Raw genomic sequence first — 27,421 nt, forward strand, 5'->3', positions numbered from 1 at the left:
TACTATATACTTCCAAAATGTAGTTATTGTACAATGGGAGGAATTCTGAAGTGGCGTTTCTTTAATCATTTGAGTACCAGCAAAGCTTGATTTTTGGATAACACAGTGACTATAATTAGTGTATTTATGATTTTGAATATGTTTGACAGGGCTGCAACATTTCAGATTAAAGCCCTGTGGGTGTTTGCAACTTGTCAGTACTGTATTTTATATACTGATGTCTTTTTGTTACATAATTTAAGACACGTAGAAAATCGGGATCTAGTCTTTTCTGAACCAATTAGAAAGTAGGTGAAGACAGTAAGCGAAAGAAAGAAAAGAAAGGGGGAGTCTCGGGACAATATTCTGCTTGCTTAGATAATGGATATCTAATGACATCACTTGACAAATGATAGACAATTTCAAAGGCGAGTGACATCACTTTACCTGAAGGAGCGTCTCCACCCCCGTCATTCAGCCTGGATGCTGATATCCAGCTCTGAGGGCCTTCTGGCAGTTCTCTCACTGCGAGAAGTGAGGTTACAGAAAACCAGGCAGAGGGCCTTCTCGGCAGTGGCACCTGCCCTGTGGAACGCCCTCCCATCAAATGTCAAAGAAATAAACAACTATCTGACTTTTAGAAGATGTTTGAAGGCAGCCCTGTTTAGGGAAGGTTTTAATGTTTGATGTTTTATTGTATTTTTAATATTCTGTTGGGAGCCTCCCAGAGTGGTTGGGGAAACCCAGCCAGATGGGCGGGGTATAAACGATAAATTATTTATTACTATAATTATTGTTATTGTAACAAAGTTGCTTGGAACCTATGGCTCAATAGACCTCAAGGAATGGAAAGCCACAACTCTTCTTCCTTGTAGTCAAACAACTCAGAAGGCATAGATGGAGGCTAATAGACAATGCATGGCAAAAAGATAGATGACAAGAAAGCATATACCAATACATTTGATTCCAATGCAGAATACTTACTTTAGTTCAACCTGACACAGGCAAACACTATAACTAAAATTATGAGTAGCTAGTTTCACAAATATTGTAGTTTGTCTACCACCTCATCCCCACCCCAACTTCCCTACAGAGGCACCTTGAAATTTGAACCCTAAATTTGTTTTTCTCTCCCTGCTGCTGCCTCAGGGAGCCCATCCTTCTACCTGCCTCATTCTTAGGTCAGAAATTAAGCTGTTTTCTTAAAAGGCTGTAATGTTGAAAAGGAACAAAAAGAGATTGTGTGTGTGCTGAATGAACAGAATTTTCCAGATACCCTTTTACAGACATCTCTGTATTTCAGATACACTGCTCTTGCACATTCTTTATTTGTGAAATATTGATCCCAGCCACTAATTTTTCTAGCTTTATAGCAGCAAGAGTTGTGAAACACCATGAGCACTATAACTGCTCAGCCATCTTTTCCCTGCTTTTCTCTCTAGAGAACCTTGTAATATTTTTTCTCCAATGTCTATAATTAATAGCACCATTTCTATAGGCCATAAAATAGCACTTTCATATCGTTTAGATTAGATACTAGCTAACCTACATTCGGCTGAATGTTTTTTAGTCATCATTTTGGGCGATTCAAGCAGCAAATTTGACATCCATGGTATGTCTTCGGTTTGACAGAAAAGATTTTGAAGGTAATGTTCACTTTAAAGTAGGGCAAAAGCAAAATAAGTGGTTGCATTGAAATTGGGGGAATATACCATACTTCCTAATAATACCTTCATTTTTCACGCTTTCAGGTTTCACTTGAGTTTGTGTGTGTGGACTTGTAATATTTATTGCAAATACTTTTGCTACCACAGACAATAATTTCCTGTAGTGAACTGATAAGGACCAGGATGAAGAAACTGATTACTAGGTGGACTGATCTTGTAACGCTGAATCCCATCACAATATAGGTCTATTGTTAAGTAATAGTGATTTATCGCATAATATTTTTAAACAATGCGTATTATTTGAATGTGACATACTAAATCCATTGCCCAGGTGATCAGTGTTGTGAGCAGAAGGTCCACTTGCATGCCAGGTAGTTGCTTTTACAGATACCAGTCCCAGAAGTCAGCTGGGATTTGTGCTGTTACTTGAGTCCGAACATTATTTAGTTATTTAATCTGAAATATTTTATGCTTTTTTAAAAAAACAAAATGTTATCAAAATGGTTTACATAGTAAAAGTGGCTTACAACCCCCCTTCCCCCGTTATGTCGGTTCTAGATTCCTTGAAGCACATAGGAAGAGCTTCCATTGGCTTAATAAGAATCAAATTGCTCTCTCTTTCTCTCTCTGTGAAAGAATGTGAAAGAGAAATATATTTGTCACGGTGGCTGGAGAAGGCTACTTCAGAGTAACGACTCTACACAGCTCTGCATTTTATGGTTTTATTGGTGCTGAGTATTTACAGTGCTAATGGCAGTGCTATTTACAAAGACACATCTGTTCAGCTTGAATCAGAACCTCCAAGTGGCTTTTGGCGCGTTTTGCGCCAGCATAATAACTTGGGGAGACCCATCCTCTTCCCCCGACGCCTTTTGCGAAGTTCCGGAGTTGGGGGGACTGGCCTGCCCCCCTTCCTTTCCCCTTCCTGTCCCACCTGGGACGATGGCTCTCTTTCCCTGCCAGAGCCTTGGACCCCACTTCCTGTTTCCCCACTTGAGCTGGAGCTTTCCTTCTTTTCAGCCTCGCTCGGGTCTGGGCTGGAACTCAGGAGGGGAAGGGCTTCGCGATATCCCTTGCCCCTCACAATATTGTTATGAGTTTGTAGGTTCTAGAATTTAATTAAGGCTTGAGGCAGTAGAAGCTAATTAAGAGAGGCTAGTCTGTCTTGTTTGAGATGATGGGTAGGCCCATGTTGCATTTGAGCTGTGTGTTAGACACTTTTATTCTTCTGGAATCAGCATGTTTTTGGCTGGTCGTTTTCAATAAATTTTAAAAAAGAAAACCCAACAACCCAACACCTCCCCTGAAAGAGTGAGAATCCTATATATCCATCCTTTAGTGGCTGCTATGTTTCTTCAGCTTCTGTTGCCTCCATCCCCTATCTCCAGGGTAATCTTTCTGAATTCTTCCTCCTTTTCATATATATATATATATATATATATATATATATATATATATATATATATATAGTTTAGATGGCAAGGGATCCATGCTAACTTAATCTATAACAATGCTAACTTAATCTATAACAATGAAGGCAATGAAGATGTTCAAACACTGTAAAGGTGCTCTTCATCATGCATTTTTCTCAATTACAGAACTAAAATATGCAGGGAGGGACATTTGGTTTGTTTGCCAATTGCCCTACAGGCATGCCTTTTGATCTTTTGTTCCAGTCAATTTCATGTAAGTCTCAGTTTTGAACTTCTTTTGCATTTCTTTTCTCTCTTGCTTCTTAGCAAAATGAATGTGCAAAATGAGAAAGGATTTGTTTTCGCTAATATGCTTTCATCTGTACCAAGCAACAGGCACTGGGATGCCATTATGTCCTTGTCTTCATACCTTTTTTATACTCGTGTAAGTTCTCTAAGCCTTTGATCCCATGTGCACTTAGTTCAATTTGCCTGTGTTTAAACTGAGACTCTGGATTCAACATAGATGGGGAGGAGAACTCCCAAAGCCTCCACTAACTGTTCACAATTGGAAAGTGGGTGGCTTGGCTTGTGCCTTTTGTAAGCACCACTCACACATACTTGCCGCCTCCTCTTTGCCCTGGGACCTTTAAATCCCGATCCTTATTGTTTTCTATTTTTCTTCTGCTCTCTCTTTTAAAGAGAGCAGATAATTCTGCACAGGGACCGCATTTTGAGCTGAGGCAAATCCAACAGCCTTGGCATCACCCATTGACTTACTCATGTATGGGCTGAGGGACAAGCCAAGTCTGCAACACCCACTTTCCAACTGTGAACAGTTAGTGGAGGCTTTGGCAGTCCTCCTCCCCTACTATGTTGAATCCAGAGTCTCAGTTTAAACACAGGCAAATTGAAGCTGAGCTGCTGCATTGCATACTAAAAGGGAGCTTTTGCTGTTGCTGTTGGCACTAGAGGTGGGGGGAGACAGACTGAGTGTGCTTAATAAATAATGAAGAGGTCCCTGGGATCATGGACTACCCTGGAAGTCAATTGACAAGCCTCTGATCCATCAATTTCCTATTTCTAATTTAATATAGTCCATGTATGATGATACTTTAGGCAAGAATTATATCACCCAGTGTTATAGTCTGGCTTAAAGGTAAAGGGGCCCCTGACCATCAGGTCCAGTCGTTTCCGACTCTGGGGTTGCGGCGCTCATCTCACTCTATAGGCTGAGGGAGCCGGCGTTTGTCCGCAGACATCCTTCCGGGTCATGTGGCCAGCATGACAAAGCTGCTTCTGGCGAACCAGAGCAGCGCACGGAAATGCCGTTTACCTTCCTGCCGGAGCGGTCCCTATTTATCTACTTGCACTTTGATGTGCTTCCAAACTGCTAGGTGGGCAAGAGCTGGGACCGAGCAACGGGAGCTCACCCCGTTGCAGGGATTCGAAGCGCCGACCTTCTGATCAGCAAGCCCTAGACTCTGTGGTTTATCCCACAGTGCCACCTGGGTCCCTATAGTCTGGCTTGGACTGTAACTAATACTGGAGAGTGATGAAGGAGTTATTTACCATATACTGCCTCTGATGCCTATTAAAGTCAGGGAGGCGGGCAGTGGTGTAGCTAGCCACTCAGGCAGGGCGCGCTGCATGAAGCCTTGCTGCCACCTCAGCTGTAGGGCTGCTGAGGGGGGAGGCAGAGGGTGGATGCAATCCCCACGCTGCTGTTTTGGGCAGCACAGAGCCTGGAGGCGCCCAAACCACAGTGTCACTCCCAGGAGAGACACATCGCTCGGGTGGGCTACAGGCCCCATGGTAAGTGCCACCCCCACGGTGTGACACCCAGTGACCCTGCCCCCCCTAGCTACACCTCTGCAGGCAGCTGGGGGTGGGGTGGGGGTTTTGAGGCAAAAGATGAGGTCCCTAGGTGGTTAGGGGAGGGAATTGGATAGAATACATGTCCTGGGCAGTTTTACACACCCCTTGATCAAGCAGGTTGGGGGTGATATTTGATAGAGCATTGTCACTGGAAGTACAAGCGGCATTGGTAGCTAGGAGCTCCTTCTACCAGCTTCCTCAACTGCACTGTTACTGGTTTGGGATAGCCTCGTCACAGTGATCTATTGCAGGCAACCTTCCAGATAGATTACTGCAATGTGCTCTATGTAAGAGCTGCTGCTGAAGATGGTCCAAGAAACTGTGGCTTCTGCAGAAAGTAGCTGCTCGGTGAGCAGATCAGCTTATTTTAATCACAAACTGGTCCAAAGGAGCTGCATGAGCTACGTACCAGTGTGCTACTGGGCCAGATTCAAGGTGCTTGCAACTTAACTACACAAAGAAGCACCTTCCACGTTAGGGGTTATGCATGGGGACGATATCTGCTTTGTGGTAACCCACGAGAAGGTCTTCTGCGCAACAGTGCCCCAATTCTGGAATGCGGTCCCCATTCAGTTGGTGTTGATGGCGGTTAGCTTTTGCTGCCAACTTAAGACGTAGCTGTTTACCCAGGCATTTGGTAAGCCATTCTCTTTGGGCTTGTAATATGCATCTCCTCTTTGTTTATTTTCTGCCCCGTCTGTATTTATACTGCTGTGTTGCTGATGCATGGCAGTGTGTTGTGTGGGCTCTTAGCGAACAGCAGATTAGAAAACCTTTTAAATAAGGAAGGATTTCAGTCCCACTCAATGGCCTGAAAAGGCTTGTAATCAGGTTGAGCAATATACAAACTATTTTTCAACTTTTGGGGGGAAAGAGGTCAGTTGGCAGAACCCAATGATTAACTGAGCCGAATGGGATTTGCAAATCACCCTACTTTCAGTTCATCCATATGTTGACATCAATCGGTCTCAAGAGAAAATGGAGTGCACCTCGGGGGGGGGGGGGTGAAGTCAAACTGCTATATTAGCCACACCGAAGTGACCTCCCTGGGGCGCAAGCCTGGGCAGTGTATATGGAGATCTTGGACTGCCCAGATGACAAGATATTCCTCTTGGCTTTGCTGATGTGGTCCATAGGAAATCAAAGCAGGACGTTTTGCACCAGCTTGGCTGCAGCAGTTGCCAGCAGGAGGCGTTTAAGGCACCATCCAACCGACTTAGGGACTCCACTCCAGATTTCTGTAGGGTTTACTCCTCAGCCTTTTCTTCTACCCAAGGTATATTGGCTTGGTTAAAAAATGACACTAAACTATAGTTGTGTAAACACTGAACAGGGATGCTTGCAATACTGCCTCTGAAACTACAACTTTCTACAGTAACTGTGTCTATAATAGGCATCCCATTTCTTTCCATTCTGAAGAGGAAAAAAGAAAACACAAGTTGTTGTTTTTTAAGGATATTTCACCCCTTTTTATGATAGTCACGTCATTTTGCCTCATGGCACTCTGTAAGCTGCAGTAAAACTTGCTTTTGCAAATAGACTCATGGGAAGGGCTTTTCCTGTTTTCATGTCATGTCATTAACTATTATTTCATCAAATGCAACCTTTTGACTAGCTTTGTGTAATATTCTTATTCTATGCGGCACATCTACCTGGAACCGTTAACAGGCAGTGCAGAGATAAACAATAGCAAATATATGTTTGTTCATTTTTCTTGTTTCCTCCCATCTTTTTGGAACCAGTGCGAGCCAGTGTGGTGTTAAGAGTTAAGAGTGGTAGACTCATAATCTGGTGAACCAGGTTCGGGTCTCCGCTCCTCCACATGCAGCTGCTGGGTGACCTTGGGCTAGTCACACTCCTCTGAAGTCTCTCAGCCTCACTCACCTCACAGAGGGTTTGTTGTGGGGGAGGAAGGGAAAGGGAGATTGTTAGCCACTTTGAGACTCCTTAGGGGATATCAAATCCAAATCCAAACCTTTGGAAGGCTTGAAGAACTTGGGAATCCATAGACCTCTGTCACTGGTTCTCCTTGGGACGTTGACCTCCATTTCGTGGGAAACCCCCCACAGAAGTTAAAGCTCCTGTATTCCCACAGTTATTTCAGAGCTCCTTCTACTAATTCAATTTAGAGCTTCCTACCATACTTATTAAGCCTGCTTTTCCAAAGTGACAATATTTGCTATATTGACAGGTGCCAGAGCTTTTCCCTGGGAGGAAGTGTATTTTCAGCTAGCAGAGACTAAATGATTAATACAGTATTGATCGTCTGGAGTTTTCACATTGAGATTTGCCAAGCCAATGGCTGCCATACCTTATCGAGAGTCAGCTCTTTGACAGTCCTTTATTTGATGCCTGATACCCATCAGCTCCCTCATACATTCTTAAATAAGATTTATGTAAATTCTGTTGGCAGAATCTGCCGCTCAAAATAACACAGCTATGCAGAACACATCTTTTTCCATGTTGCAATTTTGAACAGATATGTGTCAGTTCTTAAAGCTCACATACATGCTTTTGCAGCCTCTGCATATCTTTAGTGTAATTTTTTTAAAAAATGAATATCCTCATCTCATTCAGTTCAAGACTCTTCTAAAGCTCTAATCCATTCATTCAAATCCAGTTATTTCAGCTTCCTTACAGATATGGCAAACCGGCCTCTAAGAGGCACCTAAGTACATCAGAATCTAACACTTAATAGCAACCCTTCAAACCCCACATCCTGCTTTTGTGCTCTTCTCCTGTGTTCTAGTTTATATACGCCACATTTATAAACCAGTTTGTAGTTGGCTTGTTTGTTGGGGTGGGGACACAAAACCATAGTTAGAATTAATCACAGTTTTGTCCTGGGACTCAGCCATACAGCTGCAAATACGACATTCTAAGTATGTTTTAAGTGCATTATACAAATGTGACACTAGATGGCAATGGTGAGCTAATGGGAAATTCTTTTTTAAAAAAATAAACTTTATTGAGATTAAAATACGTACACAAGCACACAAAAAGATACCAAAGAAAAACAAACATTAAAAATACAAAGAAAAAACGAAAAAAACAAATAAATACATATATAAATACAAAGAAAAACTAACAATGTCTAAATAACAATAAGTCACAATTCAAATACCAATTAAAATTAAATCATATCATATCAGAAATCATAACATAACGTAAAGCATAACGTAAAATTAATATCAAAACTTAAATCTAAAATAAAAGCAAAGTCTATATTCTGATATGTAAATTGAATGTAGATTAGCCCAGATGTTAATACCTGTATCTTCTTGTAATGCTTATCATGGGCGTACCCAGGATCAAAACTAGGGGGGGGGCAAGGGGAGGGGCCAAGGCACGGAAGGGGAGGGGCCACAAAGTGGGCGGGAACGGCGAACTCGCGCTCTGCTGGGCTGTGCCCCTCCCTAGCAGCAGGGCTGGTAGGCGGAGGCGGAGCCCAGCCCAGCGGAGCGCGAGTTCAGCGTTCCCGCCCGCCGCGCCGCGCTCTCTGGTTCCCCGCCGCGCTTGGCCTTGCCAGAGGGCGCGACGGGGAGCTGGAGGGAGGGCGCAGCGCGGCGGGCGGGAACGGCGAACTCGCGCTCCGCCGGGCTGTGCCCCTCCCTAGCAGCAGGGCTGGTGGGCGGAGGCGGAGCCCAGCCCAGCGGAGCGCGAGTTCGGCGTTCCCGCCCACCGCGCCGCGCTCCCTGGTTCCCCGCCGCGCTTGGCCTTGCCTGAGGGCGCGCCGGGGAGCTGGAGGGAGGGTGCGGCGCGGTGCGGCGGGAATGGCGAACTCGCGCTCCGCCGGGCTGTGCTCCGCCTCTGCCCACCAGCCCTGCTTCTAGAGTAGGGCAGCTGCCCTAACTTGCCGCATGGTGGGTACGCCCTTGATGCTTATAATACTTATATTCCATAAATTCATATATACACACGATGTTCATACATAGTCCCCCTTCACCTACTAACCGACTTCCGCTTGTCCTCTTCCCGGGTTAATAGCTTTATATTTTTTGCATTGTTTCCTTTGTTGGTTTTTTGAAATTCGCTCTTTGCGAGGTGTTAAAAGCAAATCCAAGTTTTTATCATGGGGCACTGTTTTTTGAAATATTCTCCAAATTTCCTCCAATTTTTCGCTGAATTTTCCCAGCTCCCTCCCCTTATTACATTTGTTAATCTATCCAAAGCTATATACCCTAATAATTTTCCCTGCCATTCTTTAATATTGGGAATTCCTTCCTTTTTCCAGTATTTCGCCAATAGAATTCTTGCGGCTGCCGTCGCATATAAACAAATTTTTTCATCCTGTTTTTTGATTTCCTCCCCTAACAATCCTAATAGAAAAAATTCAGGGTTTTTTTAATGTTATATTTGCATATCTTTTTCAATTCCTCCAATATTGCATTCCAAAATATTTTAATCTTATCACAGTGCCACCATATGTGTACAAATGTCCCTACCTCTCTTTTGCATCTCCAACAGAGATTGTCATGGGTTTTATACATTTTTTTTAATTTTAACCGGCGTGAGGTACCACTTATAAAACATCTTCACCATGTTTTCCCTAATCGTCTCTGACGCCGTAAATCTCCACGAGTGTTTCCAAAGATTTTCCCAGCTCTCCATTAGGATTGGTTTCCCCAGATCTATCGCCCAATTAGTCATTGTTTCCTTTACTGATTCATCCTTTAGATCCCACTCTAATAATACTTTGTACATCCTATTTATAACTTTCCGATCCCCTTGCAATAAGTTAGCTTCTAATAATGATGGTTCATTCTGGAAGCCGTTTTTAGAATAATCCTCTTTGAATCTGCTATTTATCTGGTAGTACTGCAACCACCCTGTTAAATATTGTTTTACTTCTTCATATTTTTTCAATCCAAGTTTACCTTCCTGTTCTTGCAATAAATCTGTATATCTCCCCCATTTCCCATTTGAATTTACCTTCTTGATTGTAATTATTTCAATTGGCGATGCCCATTTCGGCGTTTTGGGTTCCAGCAGCCTTCTATAACATTCCCAGGTCTTTAAAAGGGATTTTTTGATTAAATGGCTGTTGAACCGTTTATGGACTCTTACCTTCCCATCTACTAAATAGGCATGCCAGCCGAATTTATTGTCAATTCCTTCCAGGTCTAATAATTCGTGGTCTTTTAGGGTGATCCAATCTTTTAACCATAAAAAGCTTGCCGCATCATGATACAATTTAAGATTTGGCAAGGCTAGCCCCCCTCTTTCTTTGGAGTCTGTTAATAATTTGTGTTTTATCCTAGCTGTTTTATTACTCCAAATAAATTTTGTCAAATCCGATTTCCATTGTTTAAATATATTATTCCCCGTACCTAGTATCGGTAACATTTGAAACAAGAAAAGCATTCGCGGCAAGACGTTCATTTTTACTACAGCCACCTTGCCTAATAATGTCAAATTTAATTTATTCCAATTTTCCAAATCCCTCTTGACTTCTTTCCAAACTTTTATATAATTGTCCTTAACCAAATTGTTTGTATTGTTTGTTATCCATATTCCCAAATATTTAGTATTCTTTACTACCTCCAATCCTGTTATTTCTTTTAATTGCCTATTTTCCTCTTTTGTCATATTTTTGGTTAACAAATTTGTCTTTTTCATATTTATGTCCAATCCTGCTAGTTCACCAAATTCTCTGATTTTTCCTATAGTTTTTGGGATACTCTCTAATGGGTCTTCCACAGTAACTATGACGTCATCCGCGAACGCTTTAACCTTGTGTACATCTTTGCCAATTTTTATGCCCTTTATCCTGGTTTCTTCTCTTAGATTTTTCAGCAAAAACTCCAGACATAAAATGAATAGTAACGGGGATAATGGGCAGCCTTCTATACTGTACTGTATATAATTTAAAACGGTTTTTAAAATAGTATTTTCACAGCGTTTTTAATATATGTCTAGATCAGGCATCAGCAATGTTTTCTGGCCGTGGGCCAGATCATTCCCACGGACTAGCTCCTTGGTTTCAGCCACCAGAAATATAGTAGCATGCAAGAATGTGTGTTTCTGTACTTAAAATGCCGTCTTTTGGGATATACCAATGCTCCATTTTTTTGGAGAGCTTTTGGAGCCAGATCAGCTGCGATATGCAGCTGGACTCTATTTGCAGCATGACTGCATTCATCTTATCAAAATTTCCACATTCCATCCCAGATAATCCTTCGTGACTGCTGTTTATCTGAGGTGCACTCTTGTTTTTAATCGGAGGCAAGTGTTTAGCTCTGGGTGTCATTGTGGAACAGACTTTTGGGGGGAAATGGGAAGCATTTTAGTAGAAAGCACTGTTGTTCCATAGGCATGTGGGGCTTGTAGGACAGAGCTGAATATTACACACACACACACACACCTGGAATAGTGTTATGTACTGAGCTGAATCCTAGAACAATAGGATTCAGAATCAGCGGGAGCTACCCAATCCAACTCCAGGTGGAAGTGAATCCGCAACCTGATTGGCCTGCTGGAGCAGCCAATCAGGCGGCTGGCAGAAGTGAATCTGCTACCTGATTGGCCTGTAGGAGCAGCCAATCAGGCTGCAGGCAGAAGTCAATCCACAATATAATTGGCCCACAGGTGTAGCCCTGAAGTAGCCAATCACGCAAGGCCCATTGTGTAAATAATGTATATAAGCAGATGGTTTGGGGAAAAGAGCCATTCGTCTTCTCTTCTCCTCCTTGATGACTATGAGCTGAATAAAGAGCATGAAATTCACTCTTGACTCCGAGTATATTTCACTGGCGACGAAGGTGGGATCCTGCTGAGCTGACCGCCACCACGCACTGCACCGCAGCACTGCCACCTGCTGCACCGCTGCATCGCACCGTGCATCCAGGCTTCAGCTCCAGGACCCAAGGAACCCAGAATGGCAACCGACAGCAGCTTCTCGCCATTCAAACCAGCATCAGGAGACTGGGAAGGGTACGCCGCCCGTTTCAACTTCCTCCTGCAAGCGAAAGAAGTCACCAACGATGCCATGAAGAGGGCAACATTCTTCAGCGTCTGTGGAGAGGAGACGTTTGAAATCGCCCGGGCTCTCCTTGCACCTAGAGATGTCGCTACCGTCTCTTACAAAACAATAATGGAACGGCTGAAGGAGCACTTCTCACCACAGCCCTCGGTGGTAGCTTGCCGAAATGCCTTCTACGCAAAGCGGCAAGCCCCGGGGGAAACCATAACTGGGTTTGTGACCTCCCTCCGCCAAGCCGCCCGGTTATGCAACTTCTCAGAATTGGAGAACATGCTTCGTGACCGCCTCGTCGGTGGCCTGAGGGACAAGATGTTGCAACGACGCCTCTACGCCAAAAAAGACCTCACGTTCCAGATTGCTCTTGAGGAAGCCCTGGCAACCGAAGCCGCCGAGAGGTCAACGCAAGAGGCACGACCGGCCCCGCCATCCCAACCGAGGGTCTACCACGAAGACCTCACCGACGAATCCGAATCTGACAGGGAGGAAGTACACCGAGTACAGCGGCGCACTCAAGCAGCACACACACCACAGCAGCCTCGACGAGAAGGAGGGAACTGTGCAAGCTGCGGGGAGAACCACAAGAGGAGGACCTGTCGTTTCCGCAACGCAGAGTGCAGGCAGTGCAGAAAATTGGGACACATCGCCCGGGTGTGTCGGGCTCGACTCACCCGTCGACAAGCATCAGATGACCGACCCAGGAGCCCCAGGTCACACGGCACCATGCACCAAGGCAACTCGACGGAGATCACGGACTACCAGGTATTCCAGTTGCCCCATCCCAGCACAGAGAAAATTTATATAGAGGTACAGATAGAGGGAGCCCCATGCCGCATGGAGCTGGACACGGGTTCAACTCTATCCATAATCTCGGCCCGAACATTAAGGGAACTGTGCCCTAATGGGGGTCCCAAACTAAGGCCGGCCCCATTCACCCTCCGGGACTTCCAGAAACGTAAGGTCCCTACAATGGGGGTGGGGACCTTCAGGGTGCAATATCGAGGGCGAAAGCAACAATTGGACTTGCTGGTAGTTAAGGGCCCCTACGTTAGCTTACTGGGACTGGCATGGTTTGGACCTCTGGGGCTAGCCGTTACCGGGGTGAACCGCACTAGCTTACAAGTGGACGTGGACGCCATATGCAAAGAGTTTCCAGGGGTTTTCAATGGGGCATTGGGACGATATACAGGACCCCCCATTGCCCTACAGCTAGACCCCGCTGTACGACCCATCAGGCACAAGGCCCGCCGGGTCCCGTTCGCCCTGAAACCCCGCATAGACGAGGAATTGGACCGGCTCGTGGAGCAAGGAGTGCTGGAGCCGGTGCCCAACGCCCCCTGGGAAACTCCAATTGTCACACCCGTCAAGCCTAACGGTTCGGTCCGCATCTGTGCAGACTACAAATGCACCATAAACAAGGCTCTCACGGCCCATGCATACCCAGTGCCAGTGGTCAGCCATGTCCTCGCCACCCTGGCTGGGTCAAAAATCTTTGGCAAACTGGACTTGGCCCAAGCGTATCAACAGTTGCCTGTGGACGAAGCCACAGCAGAGGCTCAGACGATTGTGACGCACAGAGGGGCATTCAGAGTAAAGCGGCTGCAATTTGGCGTTAGCGTGGCACCAGGCATATTCCAGAATCTAATGGACTCTCTCCTTAAAGGGATTCCTGGCGTCACCCCCTTCTTCGATGATGTACTGATCGCCGGGCCCACACCAGAGGAATTTGAGGACCGCCTCCGCTCCGTCCTGCACCGTTTCCAGACGGCGGGCCTCAAGGTGAAGCGGGAAAAGTGTTTACTGGGAGTGCCGCAGGTGGACTTTCTGGGATTTAAGGTGGACGCAGAAGGGGTCCATCCAACCGGTGACAAGGTACGGGCCATTTGTGACGCCCCAGCGCCCAAGAGCAAGCCCGAACTTCAGTCATTCTTGGGACTATTGAACTTTTACCATGCCTTCCTTCCCCATAAGGCAGTGGTAGCGGAGCCCCTACACAGACTCCTAGATAAAAGGGCCCCTTGGGTGTGGGGCCAGCGACAAAGGGCCGCATTCCAGGCAGTCAAGGACTTGCTCGTCTCGAACTCGGTCTTAGCACACTTCGACGAGAGGCTGCCAGTGGTGCTGGCATGCGACGCCTCTCCCTATGGCATCGGCGCTGTCCTGGGACACCAACTCCCGGATGGAAGAGAGGTGCCGGTGGCATACTTCTCCCAGACGCTTGCTGCAGCCGAACGAAACTACTCACAGATTGACAAGGAGGGTCTGGCAATCGTGAAGGGCGTAAAAAAATTCCATGATTTCTTGTACGGGCGGCCCTTTACCATAGTGACTGACCACAAGCCGTTGCTTGGCCTGTTTGCCCCCGAGAAGCAGACCCCCCAAGTGTTGTCTCCACGTGTCCTCGGGTGGTCAATTTTCCTTGCCGGCTACCAGTATGCACTAATCCACCGCCCTGGGAAGGCGATGGGCCACGCAGACGCCCTCAGCAGGCTACCACTACCAGAAACAGGCCCTGACCCAGCGCCTGCGCAAGAGGTTATGACCCTGGAGCTGCTTCCCGACCGACCCATTCAGGCACAAGAAGTTGCGCACCATTCCACAAAAGATAGGGTCATCTCCCGGGTCCTGGACTGGGTGTGGCGAGGATGGCCCAGCAGCAGCCCCGGGCCAGAATTCGCTGGCTACACAAACCGCAAACATGAACTGTCGGCCCACAAGGGGTGCCTGTTATGGGGAAGCAGGGTTGTTGTTCCCCAGCCCCTCCGCAAAAGGGTCCTCACAGCCCTACACGAGACACACCCAGGGGTAGTGAGGACGAAGGCCCTTGCCAGGAGTTATGTGTGGTGGCCGGGGATTGACAGAGAGATAGAGGCCTGGGTCCAACACTGCCAGACCTGCCAAGAATCCCGCCCGGATCCCCCAAGGGCCCCAGTCCAGCCCTGGGAGTCCGCCCGACATCCATGGTCACGCTTGCACGTGGACTTCGCTGGCCCCTTCCAGGGAAAAACATTCTTCATAGTGGTGGATTCCTACACCAAATGGCTGGAGGTCGCACTGGTACCATCCACTTCTACGGCGGCAGCCATCCGGCTACTACGTAAGCTGTTTGCGACCCACGGGCTCCCTGACACCCTCGTCTCGGACAATGGAACCGCATTCACGTCAGAGGAGTTCCAGACCTTCACAGCGCAGAACGCCATCCGCCACATCCGCTCAGCACCATTCCACCCTGCCACCAATGGCCAAGCGGAGCGCATGGTGCGGACCACCAAGGACAGCCTCCGCCGCATGACACAAGGGGACTGGGAATACCGCCTTGCCGCATTTCTTCTAGCACAGCACAGCACCCCAAGCACAACGACGGGCCGGAGCCCAGCTGAATTACTAATGGGCCGGCGCCTTGCAACTAGACTGGACCGACTTCACCCCGACAGAGCTCAGGATGAGGTAGTGGTGGAGTATATTTCAAATAGCCAAGTGGTGCCCTTCAGAACTTAATAGCATAAAATTTCTATCAACCCAAGCCAGCATGGTCAATGATCAAGAATGATAGGAATTGTAATTCAACAACAACTGGAGGGCACCTCCATATTAGCTACCCGCGAAATAGATAAATCACTTTAGTGTTCTTTCTTTAAAAATATTGTTGTGTGCAAATTAGTTGCCAATGGACACTGCCCTCATGTCAGGAAAACTTATTTACTGATTTGGTAAGCATCAATCTCTATATTGATATGTTTCAGCTGCTTCCTGAACTTTCTAGAATTTAAGACATAGAAAGGATGTGAAGAGTTATACGCTTTGCCGGAAATATATAGTGTGTAAAGTTTCTGATGCAATTCCCTTCCAGATTCACTAATAAGAATTGTTCTGCCCTGGATTTCAAGAGCAACCATTAAGTGCAGGTGGAGGCAGGTCTTGCTTGATTGATTGTAGAATGCTTTTCAGTTTAGTTTCGCTCTGTCAAATAAAAGGAGGGGCATCCATTGTTTCCACAATGTAACACTCACTGGCATTGAATTCTGCATGCAGGGGGTGGGGTTGTGGTGGTGGAGAGGATTTCGCTGATCTGCTTTTTTTTTTTGCAAACCAGTAGTGATAACTTCAAATAAAAATAAATAAATAGAACAAGTGGCATTTAGTCTACTGCTATCTGAAAATAGAGGCAAACATTCTAAATATAAAGTGCAAGTCTTGTCAACTGGGCTTTCATGAGTGCAGTGAGTATTCACGCCTCAGAAATGTGTATTTGAACTGTGAACGATTTTGGTATCGCTATCAAGCAACCGACATGAAAGAAAGCAGCAAAAACACCACAAATCTGTCTTATGTTTTGACTTTCTGACTTTCCATCTTGCATTCTCTGAAAAGCATTATAAAAAAAGCAAAAAGACCCACCTTAAGTACTATATAAGAAAAGTGCTCCAGTTCAATCTTTATGCAAAATAAAGGTAATACAGTGTGCCGAAAATGGGTTCCTGACAAAGATCAATAAATGCCGTGTATAGGAGAGCAAAGTTATCAAAATGCAAATATTTCAAACAAAACAGAATTTAACAATTGCCAAGATAAGCTGTTCGCTCAAAGTGTATTGTGGACATTTTCTAGTTTACATAAAGTAATTAAATTCAAGCCTGAAGAATTCAATTCCCCCCCCTCCCAAAGATATTATTGGCAGCATGATTTAATGTGGTGTTAAGGCTTGGGAAATGTTGCCTGTTTGAAGGGCACAGGAGTATTTATTACATAGCTGTTGTTTGAAAGCTGACAACTTTTGCGAGCTTTCTTATGGGGGGGGGGGGAAGCATTCACTAATGATTACAAGAAAATAATATACAAGTATATACCTAAAAATACAGGTTGACATTTTCATCTATAGGATTTCTTTAGTGATGTGGGATGGGAGAACTGACCCACTTGACTCTGCACAGCATGTATGGAATCTGCATAAAGGTAAAGGGACCCTGACCATCAGGTCCAGTCATGTCCGACTCTGGGGTTGCGGCGCTCATCTTGCTCGCAGACAGATTCCAGGTCATGTGGCCAGCATGACAAAGCTGCTTCTGGCAAATCAGAGCAGCACACGGAAACGCTGTTTACATTCCCGCTGGAGTGGTACCTATTTATCTACTTGCACTTTGATGTGCTTTCGAACTGCTAGGTGGGCAGGAGCAGGGACTGAGCAACGAGAGCTCACCCCGTTGCAGGGATTTGAACCGCCGACCTTCTGATCAGCAAGCCCTAGACTCTGTGGTTTAACCCACAGTGCCACCTGGGTAGAAATACCTAATTACAGAGTGGTTCCACAAGCATAGAAATACCTAATTACAGAGTGGTTCCACAAGCTTCTTGAAGAGACTTCTGAGGCAGGAGATGGGAAGTATTCTTCAGTTTTGTTCCCTTCTGTGGCAGCTTTGTGGCATCGGGTGTGTGCTCACTAGATCCTTAACTTGCACATCATCCCTCATATTCCTCGAGGGGAAGATCAGGACCAGGGGGGTGTTTATTACCTTCCCCTCACCCTCTTAGGGCAGATCCACAGCATATATTTAAAGCACACCCAACAAAGAATCCTGGCAACTGTAGTTTCCCCCTTCCAGAGCTATAATTCCCAGTACTCCAAGCAAGCTATATTTCCTAGTCAAAACAAAATAAAAAAATTCCTTCAGTAGCACATTAGAAACCAACTAAGTTTGTCATTGGTATGAGGTTTCGTGTGCATGCACGTTTCTTCAGATACACAGAAGTGTGCGTGCACATGAAAGCTCATACCAATGACCAACTTAGTTGGTCTCTAAGATGCTACTGAAAGGAATTTTTTTAAATTTTTGTTTCGACTACGGCAGACCAACATGGCTACCTACCTGTAACTACATTTCCTAGGATTCTCTGGGATAAGCCCATGCACTTTTAATGTTTGCTGGATGTGCTGGGGGTGAATTGTGAAGAGTGAATTGCAGGTGCTGGGAATCAGTTCAAATGAAGCAAAAGAATGGTGATTAGACGGAACCTTAAAGGCCATTTAGTTCATCCCTTTGCCAATGCAGAAAATCATCTTCTATTTGTTATTGAATTAACAACAACAACTACTACTGCTACTAGCGGTTTTTCTTACTAAGTTTAAGAAAAGTTAGATTTTTTTGAGATGTCATTTAGCTTGTTTTACTATTTGAGACCCTTCTTAACTCTATGTAGATTTTCCTGCAAGGGAATTTTACTGAAATTATGTGGGTCAAAGGAACCCAGGAAAATCTGACACCGCACAATATTTTGTTTCTGTATCCCAGTACTAATACAATGGAACATTCAGAGTATTGATATGGCAGTTTACTAGTGAGGACAATTTCATTTAACAATACAAATGATAAACTGCAATTAAAATCAATAACTGACAAGCTGTGGTTCTGCTTTGAAATACTAGGATAAAATGTCTCTTAGAAGGTCATCATTCTATCTCTATCCAAAAGGTCATTTTAAGAAGATGGGAGGTCAGGTTCTATCCAGATAGTTAGAGTCAAGATTTTTGTTACTTCCACATCCATTCTACTGTCACCCAGACTTATTTCTAACACATCTGTAAAGCCCCTGCCCCGAAATTGCATCTCTAGCTATATCTTTCTTTGGCCCAAAGTACTTGTGAAAGATAATCCTGCAGTTTTCTCATGGCTGCCTGTTGTTGTTGTTTAATGAAATGCAGCCACTGGGTGTTGCCTGAAATCAGGAATGGCTGCATACCTCTTTTTGTCATTTGTCCAGTCAATATTCTCAGCTCCCCAGCAGCTTCTCTTTCTGTATTTCTCCTCTTCCTTGAGAAGCCATGCTGCCAATTAATTATGCCCTCCTCAATTCCTAGTTTGCAGCTGGTTTTAATTTTAAGAATATGCAAGGAACAAAAATCATGGAACTTCCCACCACAAGTAATTTGGTCCTTTCATCGTTGGGGCTTCAATCGACAAACAACACACTCTTTGCTACGCAATGCTCTCAGTAGGAAGAGTCAGTAAGCTGAGTTCCCTCACTGCAAGAAGCCAAGTTACAGGGAACCAGGCAGAGGGCCTTCTCAGTAGTGGCACCCATCCTGTGGAATGCCCTCCCACCAGATGTCAAAGAGAAAAACAACTACCAGACTTTTAGATGACATCTGAACGCAGCCCTGTTTAGGGAAGCTTTTAATGTTTACAGACTATTGTATTTTAATAATTTTGTTGGAAGCTGCCCAGAGTGGCTGGGGAAATCCATCTAGATGGGCTGGGTATAAATATATTATTATTATTATTATTATTATTATTATTATTATTATTATTATTATTACTGATTTACAAGTATAAGCGTGATTGAAATTTAGACCTATGAATTGGCATGGAAGGATATGTCTTTCTATGATCAGTTGTGAAGCAAATGTGGATCTTCTGGATTCTGCATAATGGATATTAACAGCAAAATCCCTGAGCTGCCATAACTCTTAGTTTGTTCTCACGTTGTAGCAGATGAGGGTTTCTAGGTCAAGTTGCTTTCCTCATTGGGGACAACTAGGTGTTACAATATTGCAAGTCAGTGGGATCTATCTACAAGCCTATTTGTTTAAAATATCCTACATTCTTAGTGTTGTTTCCATGAAAGTATTATATTCATTTATTCCTTATTGCTCAGTCTATTGGGATCAGGATAGCAGCAGTACTCTACTGTCTTGTTAAATAGGCAGCACCAAAACAGCTATGTGGTTAAAACAACAACAACACCAAAAAGGAGAGTTACCTGAAAATTTGTTTCCCCCAGATAATCTTAATATTTCTTCAGTGCTTTAGATACCTCTTGGTTCTACCAAGTACCTCTGAGGTTGCCTCATTTCTGCTCTCGGTGCTCTCAACTAAAGTAGTCTTAAGTGCAATGTTGCTAAGAAAAGCGCTGGGTACTTAACTGCAATGTGTTTGATGTAGGAGCTCTTACCATACATAAAATGTCCCTAGCAAACCATTCTTAAATTACCTTACCTTGAAGAAGTTTGTGGAGGCATCTACGTGAAACTAGGGCACTAACATTAAGCTTTTGAAGCTAAAGCTGGAATTCGAATTAGTACTTGCTTTTTGAATTATTTCCCTTCCTTCAGCTAATATGGCTCTGATCTGAAGTTTTAAATATTTCCGATGTTAAGCTGTGTGCATGCAGACACTTCTGCAGGAGAATATTCTTTTTGTGTTTTCTCGCTTATTACATAAACTCTAAATTGAATGAGTCAGTTTTCTCAATTTCCCCCTCATATAAATATTTTCCTTTTGGGTTGATTCTCCTGGGAAAGATAATTACCAAAGATATTTGTCTGACAAAGGTGTATGTGTCAAGAAGGGGACTAGAACTCAAAGTCAATTTCGGCTGCACACAGACACGATCACTCTTCTGTTAGGAAGGCCACTTCACAAAATACGTATTTCCCATAGGGAAGTTACTTCTGTGCAGGAAGTGCCATAGATCCTTCATTACAGCTTGAACATACATGTGTTCAAGCACACATGGCAGAAAGTGTGCTCCTATGGCGAAATAGAAACTTATGTATTTACCATCCAGGTTTCACATAGTTCCCCACAAAGAATTGACTCCCACGTTGGAAATGCCATATTGCGTGAATTAAGCCAGGATATACTTTAGCAGCCACCTTTCCTCCCGTGCTATTGCAGAAGCTGGGTTGGGCACCTACTTCTATTGGCAGGACTCACTGTTTTGAGGTCTTGAGACTGTTGACAATTACTGTAGTCCTTGGCAAACCACAGAAATATTAAGATAATGGTAGCCTTTTGTTACAGAAGTAACTCAACAGTCACTGGCAATGTCCATGAACCAAAAGAAAGCTCATTCAGATATTCAGAGAGCAGCATAGGGACACCTGGTTTGAAACAGTGTAGTTTTAAAAGACTTCGGGGAGGCACTGCTGTTTAGGGAAGTTTTTTATGTTTAATGCTTAATATTCGATTGGGAGCCACCCAGAGTGGCTGGGGAAACCCAGCCAGATGGGCAGGGTATAAATAATTTATTATTATTATTATTATTATTATTATTATTATTATTATTATTATTATTACAGTATATATGTAGGTGCAGCTACTGGAAACTCAGTAGCTTTGCTTGCTTCACAGAGTGGGCAAACCTCTTCTCTACTTCAGTTGCTTTCTTCTTCACTGTGGGTCCTCCCCCCCCCCCCAATCACCCAATATCTGTACTACATTTACAAAATTCTCTGTTACCTCTCAGGAAAGACAGCATGGGGGAAGAGTAAAAGATGACTGATGTAATTAGGCCAGTTCAGTTATTCAAAATCTTATCCATCCAATGCAGCTTAACAACTCTGCCTCACCCGCCAAAGGCGACAGTCTCGTGAAGGATGTAATATCAGACTAGGGATGTTTATGGATACAGCCACAGCATTCCCGCAGCAATATCGCTGATTGTGGGCTTTCTAGAAGCATCTAGTTGGCCATTGTGGGAAACAGGATACTACATAGATGGACCCTTGGTCTGATCTAGCATGGACTCTTTATATCTTGCCACATGTCTCAGCTGTTACACAGAAATGATTTCCGGGGAGTTGTGTGTGTGTGTGTGTGTGTGTGTGTGTGTGTGTGTGTTAGTTACATGTGCTGTTGATGCAAATATTCTATTACAAGTTGTCTCCTGCTTATTCTCCCCGTTTCTCTCTACCCCACTGCACTATAAATTTTAATGGCTTGGAGAGAGCAGAAACATCATTCCATGTGTGGAGGTATCGTCCCTTGAGTATGTTTGCCAGTACTGCTTTATAATGAAATACAGTAAATATTGCATACACAGTCATTCCATTTTGGGTCTTGGCAGGCAATAGCCATACAGATTAACATGAAAAACATTTTGCTTAAAAAATACTTAAGGCCATATTTTCTTCAGAGAGGAAGCTATGTGGAAGCCTTTCTTGACATACTGATTTAATAGCAAGTGTAAGTTTGTCTGTATTCTGAAGACCAAATTGCATTATTTAAAACAAATAATACCAACCAACAATGGAAAACCATATGTATTCTATAACAGCCTTCCATCTATTTAGACCAGTGGTGGCCAAACTTGGCCCTCCAGCTGTTGTGGGACTACAGTTCCCATCATCCCTGGCCACTGGTCCTGTTAGCTAGGGATGATGGGAGTTGTAGTCCAAAAACAGCTGGGAGGGCCAAGTTTGGCCACCACGGATTTAGACCAACTGCAACCTGTCCATTCACAAGTGTATGCAGAAATGGATGAACCAAACTTAAGATTGGGAAAATGAGGAACTGAGAGGAACCAAAATTCCCATCTATTCCTCCTCATTAGCTCCCATTAAAGAAACAGTAGCCAACCATCCTTGGCAGACAGTGAGGGAGAAGTAAAAGATGGAGAGGGAAAAGAGAACAAGCTTGTGGTACATTCTGAAAAACCAGGCTAGTGATTAAAAATTTTGCTCATCATGCAGTCGAGAAGCATAGTATTTAAATGATAAATTGTGAAGCTAATTTATCACAGGGAGTGAGGGTTGGGTAGACCAAGTTTAAGTCCTACTTTTTAATCTGTTCAAGGCAAAGAGGATAGAGTTACTGAATAGACAAAAATAGTGGCCGAGTATTTTCAGGAGTCATAATTGAATTTGGAGTCATGGAACATCAAAAGAGAATTGCAGGAAAGTATATAAGTAGACAGTGGTGCCCAGACATAGACCAGTATTTGGCTATGCAAATTAACTGTCAAAATTAGAGGCCAAAAGGCTCTGTCAGTCAGATGAAAAGGTAGGAGCACAGAAAAAGCTCTCCTTTGCAAGTTAATTCTTTATAAATTAATTGGGAATAGTTTTGATAACTAGTGACAAATAACCCACAATCTTTTATCTTTTTTTAATAAAAAAAACAGTTAATCCCTACAAAATAATATTTTTTAAAATCTCACTCTCGTCTAGAGTAAATGATAGTAAGTTTAGCAGAATTTGGTTCTTTGCCTTTATTTCTTTTTCAAGGCAAGCATGCCGGTTACAATATGATATCCTATTTGGAAATGACCTTTTTCTGTCCAAGCTTAACACCTGGAAGTTGTTTTTTTACCCATGATTGAAGGGTGAGAAAATAAAAAAGTGAAATCCTGTGTGTATTTTATTGGAAGCTTCCTGGGACTTATTCCAAGCAGATTATGTACAGGACTGTAGCCTGGAAGAGTGGGCAGTGGGAAGGAGGCAATGCTGTATCCCACAGTGCTATCACTGTTGCTTACTGGGATGGTGTTGGGGTGAGGTAGGGTAGCAGCCAGGGCAGGAATGTACAGGTGCACTGCTAGGAGCATCCGATGGGTTCTGCCAGTGGGTCTGCACCGTGTGTGATGCGAGAGTACTCAAAGGCACGTGACGCGTCACATGTGAGAATTCTCCACCCCTGGGGTTTATTATGCTGTGTTACAGCATTCCTCCGTGTAGAGTTGTTTTGAAGGGCTTGAGAGAGTTAAACGATGGTGTTGCCTGCGATTGTTTTTAATCTGCTTTGTGCATCAGTCTGTCATCTGCACCACAGAGATAATGCTTCCCTACCTTACAGGAGCATTGGGAAACTAAACATCCATTAATGATTGTAGAGCCCTTAGATACTACAGGCAGTGATGAAGGTCATATTCTCTGCATTAGCTGTGTTGACAGATTGCTGCGTACCTGTGTGAAACAGGTAAAAAATACATTCGGATTCATATTGAACCATGAGACAGCCATATTGGCAAATTACCATGAGTTACTATTATCAGCACATTAAGTAAAATCACCATCTGATACACATTTTTGATCAATACCCATTCCTAAAGAATATGATTTCCCATGAATATTGACTGAATTTGGAGTGGAAGATATAGTAGGCATAATTAGTGAAAAGGACAATTTTGGTAGTGTTTTTAAGGGGAAGATAGTTTATGTGGCAAAATATTTAATCTAAATTTAAGATGGGGAAATGATATTAGTTTGACTTTAAAAAATAATTCTCCACATCTTTCAATATTAGTTATTTTCATAGTTCTCAAATCCGTTGAAAACCCTGCATTGTTGCAGATATAACTGCTGCAAGAACCAGAATTGAACTGATAAAGTCTGCATGGCTAAGACTTGCAAAGATTCTTCCCGTCAAAGGTGAGTCTTTGTTTACCTCTTGAAAATGCCGCAGAAACAGGTTCTGGAAAGCCATTTCCAATAGAGAAAGGGCCAGTTGATCAGATAGCAGCTAAACTAATGAAAACCATCATGGAAGTGACAGGAAGATTAATTAAGTCCCTCCAGTCGTATTCACAGGCGGCTATACAGAGTTCCTTTGGGTACTGCTGCAGTTAAATAGTATTCATGGTGACAAATATTGCAGATTTCCAGAACTGACACCTCTGATTCAAGGGTAAAAAACAACAACATACACACAACAGCCACCACATATGGTAGTTTTGCCTAGCGAGGACAGGAAAATCGAGCGAACTGCTCTTGTGACTAGTAAATCAAGAAAATCTTTAATAAAAATAAATTTTCTAAAAAAGACACAAAGACTCAGCAGCCTCAGCCTGAATAGCTTGAGTATGGTGCTGATAATGCCAAGGTTGCAAGTTTGATCCCCGTATTCTATGATTCTAGAAAAGAAATGCAATTCAGGAAGTGGAATTAGCATGTGTTTTTTTAGGCACAGAACCAAGTTGCTATATTGCCATTATACCGTAAAATGCCACTGGGCTGACGTATGCCGTTGGAGTGGAAATGCACCCCCAAAGTTTGATTAATCTTTGGGGATTGGCAAAATTGATCAACTTCTAGAAATCTTGCTCTTGAATAGAGAATTATGGTTTAACTTTAACAATTGGCACCTGAGATTGCATTTTCCTCCTCCCAAATTTGTGCGGGATTTACTCCTCCCAAAGATGTCCTGCAAGGCAGTGTGTATGGATTTTTCTTTGGGATTTACTCCTGAAGCCTTTCTCATGAATGTGTATAGCTGCAAGGCACCCTATGTTTAGGATTAGAGTTTTTCTAGATGGGCTACCTTCCCAGTTTGATGAGCCCCATCTGCCCCTCACTTCCCTCTACAGCAGGCATAGGCAACCTCGGCCCTCCATATGTTTTGGGACTACAACTCCCATCATCCCTAGCTAACAGGGCCAGTGGTCAGGGATGACGGGAATTGTAGTCCCAAAACATCTGGAGGGCTGAGGTTGCCTATGCCTGCTCTACAGCATGTTAAAGAAACTGCCTTCTTGACCATTGGACCCACTATGGGTCTCATCTGCTCAACCTGTTGGGCCTATCTTCACATGCAGAGGAAGTCCCTAACTCACCCAGGGTTTGAGACCTATCAGTTCCCTCATCTGCTTTATCCAGCCAGTCAAAGCTGTTTCCTGGGGTGTGGATGCTGACACATGCTGACAGCTTCTAGGAGCCACAGGTGAGAGCCGAGTGCAGGATGGGGACCAAGGTGAACAAAGTACCCCGGAAGCAGCACAACAAGTCTCTCACCAGAGGTACTAACCTTCCCCAAACACCTCATACACCCTGGCCAGGGTGGGGTGGAGTGGGGATCTAGATAGTGAATAAAAAGGTAAAGGGACCCCTGACTGTTAGGTCCAGTTGCGGACGACTCTGGGATTGCGGTGCTCATCTCGCTTTACTGGCTGAGGGAGCCGGCGTACAGCTTCCGGGTCATGTGGCCAGCATGACTAAGCCGCTTCTGGCGAACCAAAGCAGCGCATGGAAATGCTGTTTACCTTTCCACTGGAGCGGTACCTATTTATCTACTAGCACTTTGACGTGCTTTCGTACTGGTGGCTGGCAGGAGCAGGGACTGCGCAATGGGAGCTCACCCCATCGCAGGGATTCGAACCACCGACCTTCTGATCAGCAAGCCCTAGGCTCTGCGTCCCTTATATAGTGAATAGTTAAATATAAATGGATAAAAGAATGGCACATTTCATTAGATGTGGTTACATATGTAAGTATCTGAACCAATGTATTAGATTATTCTGTTAATATATACAAAAGTTGCACCTGCAAAAAATGTGTTTGTGTGTGTGTGAGAATGAGCGATGAATGCAAGATAGGGTTGTTGCTTTTTAAAAAATGTTAGAAGCACTTACTACCACATGGGTGATGCCATCATGCAAAGGAAGTGGACCACAAATGCATAAATGTTGTTATTGGCTGTCAGTCTCAGGAGAGCCTTAGAAATACCCCCCCCCCTTGCAGTTTCTTCCTGAAACAGTTCTAGATGGATACAAAGATAATATACATATCTTGCCAAGGCACTTACTGTGTATGTCTTGAAGCTGAAGATTCTGCACACTTGGAAACATTTTCAATTGCTTTTGGCTTCTCACATGGTTGTGAATGGTTTTTCTTTCACTAAAATTTGCAAATGTTAATTTTAGTTTAACTTTTCCAAATGTTTTAGCAATGGGTTGGGGGAAACAAACATAAAGATTAAATGTAATCTTTCTTGCCAATCTCTTTTTATTTTATATTACAGCACAGTACATTTAGGTTTCCAATAGCCGTCTAGGACTAAAGGATGAATTTTATTTTGAGGGGGGGAAATGGAAACCTCTCAAGTGTGCGAGAACTTTTCACCTACCGTACAAGGCATCTCAACTGATAACATTTTGTCGTCCTGTGTCTTTTGTTGCACATTATTACATTTCTGTGAACAAAACGGTCCCTGGATGCACTGTTGCACATATTCACAGAAAACCTTCTCATCAGCTTCTCAAATTGAAATTCATCATAGGCAACCAGTGAGAATCGAAGGATAGATCTATTATTGGTTGCCTCCTGCAAGTTTGCAAAAGCAAAAGATAGGCTTCCAGGAAACCACAATAGTTGAGCAGGCACATTAATTTTATTAAATATTAATTTGTGTTTGTGGAAGGCATGCCTGCAAGTGACGTTTTTATTCTTAGCATGGGGCAATGTGTGAGCCATCAGTTGGGATGAAGTTTAGAAAATAAGACAGGATTTGAATTAATTAATAAGATTTATAGGAAGCCCTTTGCTTTGAGCCTTTGAAGTGTAGTACTTTTTGCAAGCCAAAAAAGTGAGCAATTTTATATTAAAAATGTACCGGTAATGCTTTCCTTTCTTTATAACTGTTCAGGCATGCCATCACTTGTATCCACACAACCCTTTACTAGGGATGGATTTGCCCTCCCCCGAATTCTCATTTCACTCCTTAATCTTAGTGAGAAGTACCGTGTTTCTCATATTATAAGACACGTCTTATATTTATTTTTTCCTCAAAAAAACACACTATGGCTTATTTTCAAGGGATGTCTTATTTTTTTCCTCCTCCTCCTGCCGCGGCCGGCACTGCTGCTGCTCCTATCACTATGTCTTATCTTCGGGGTATGGCTTATATTCCTTGAATGCTTAAAAATCCTGCTATGGCTTATTTTATGGGGATGCCTTAAAATATGAGAAACAGGGTAATTTCCTCCCACCCACCCCAGTTCTGCTAAAAATGCAAACA

The 27,421-nt window shown here is 43.8% G+C and overlaps 1 protein-coding gene across 12 annotated transcripts in view; it reads left to right on the forward strand.

Annotated features, from left to right (window-relative positions):
- Nucleotides 1–27,421, forward strand: part of ZNF385D (zinc finger protein 385D) — a 410,518-nt gene that overhangs the window by 194,864 nt on the left and 188,233 nt on the right. For 7 of the 12 annotated variants that reach the window (XM_088653767.1, XM_088653769.1, XM_088653775.1 and 4 more), the window contains one exon: nt 23,983–24,060. The exons of the other annotated variants lie outside the window; for them this stretch is intronic. In XM_088653767.1, the coding sequence (XP_088509893.1) occupies nt 23,983–24,060 (78 nt within the window). The remainder of the gene's footprint in view (nt 1–23,982; nt 24,061–27,421) is intronic. 12 annotated transcript variants of the gene reach the window in all.

Source organism: Zootoca vivipara, chromosome 11, assembly GCF_965207765.1.
Source record: "Zootoca vivipara chromosome 11, rZooViv2.hap1.1, whole genome shotgun sequence".
Classification (NCBI taxonomy): domain Eukaryota; kingdom Metazoa; phylum Chordata; class Lepidosauria; order Squamata; family Lacertidae; genus Zootoca; species Zootoca vivipara.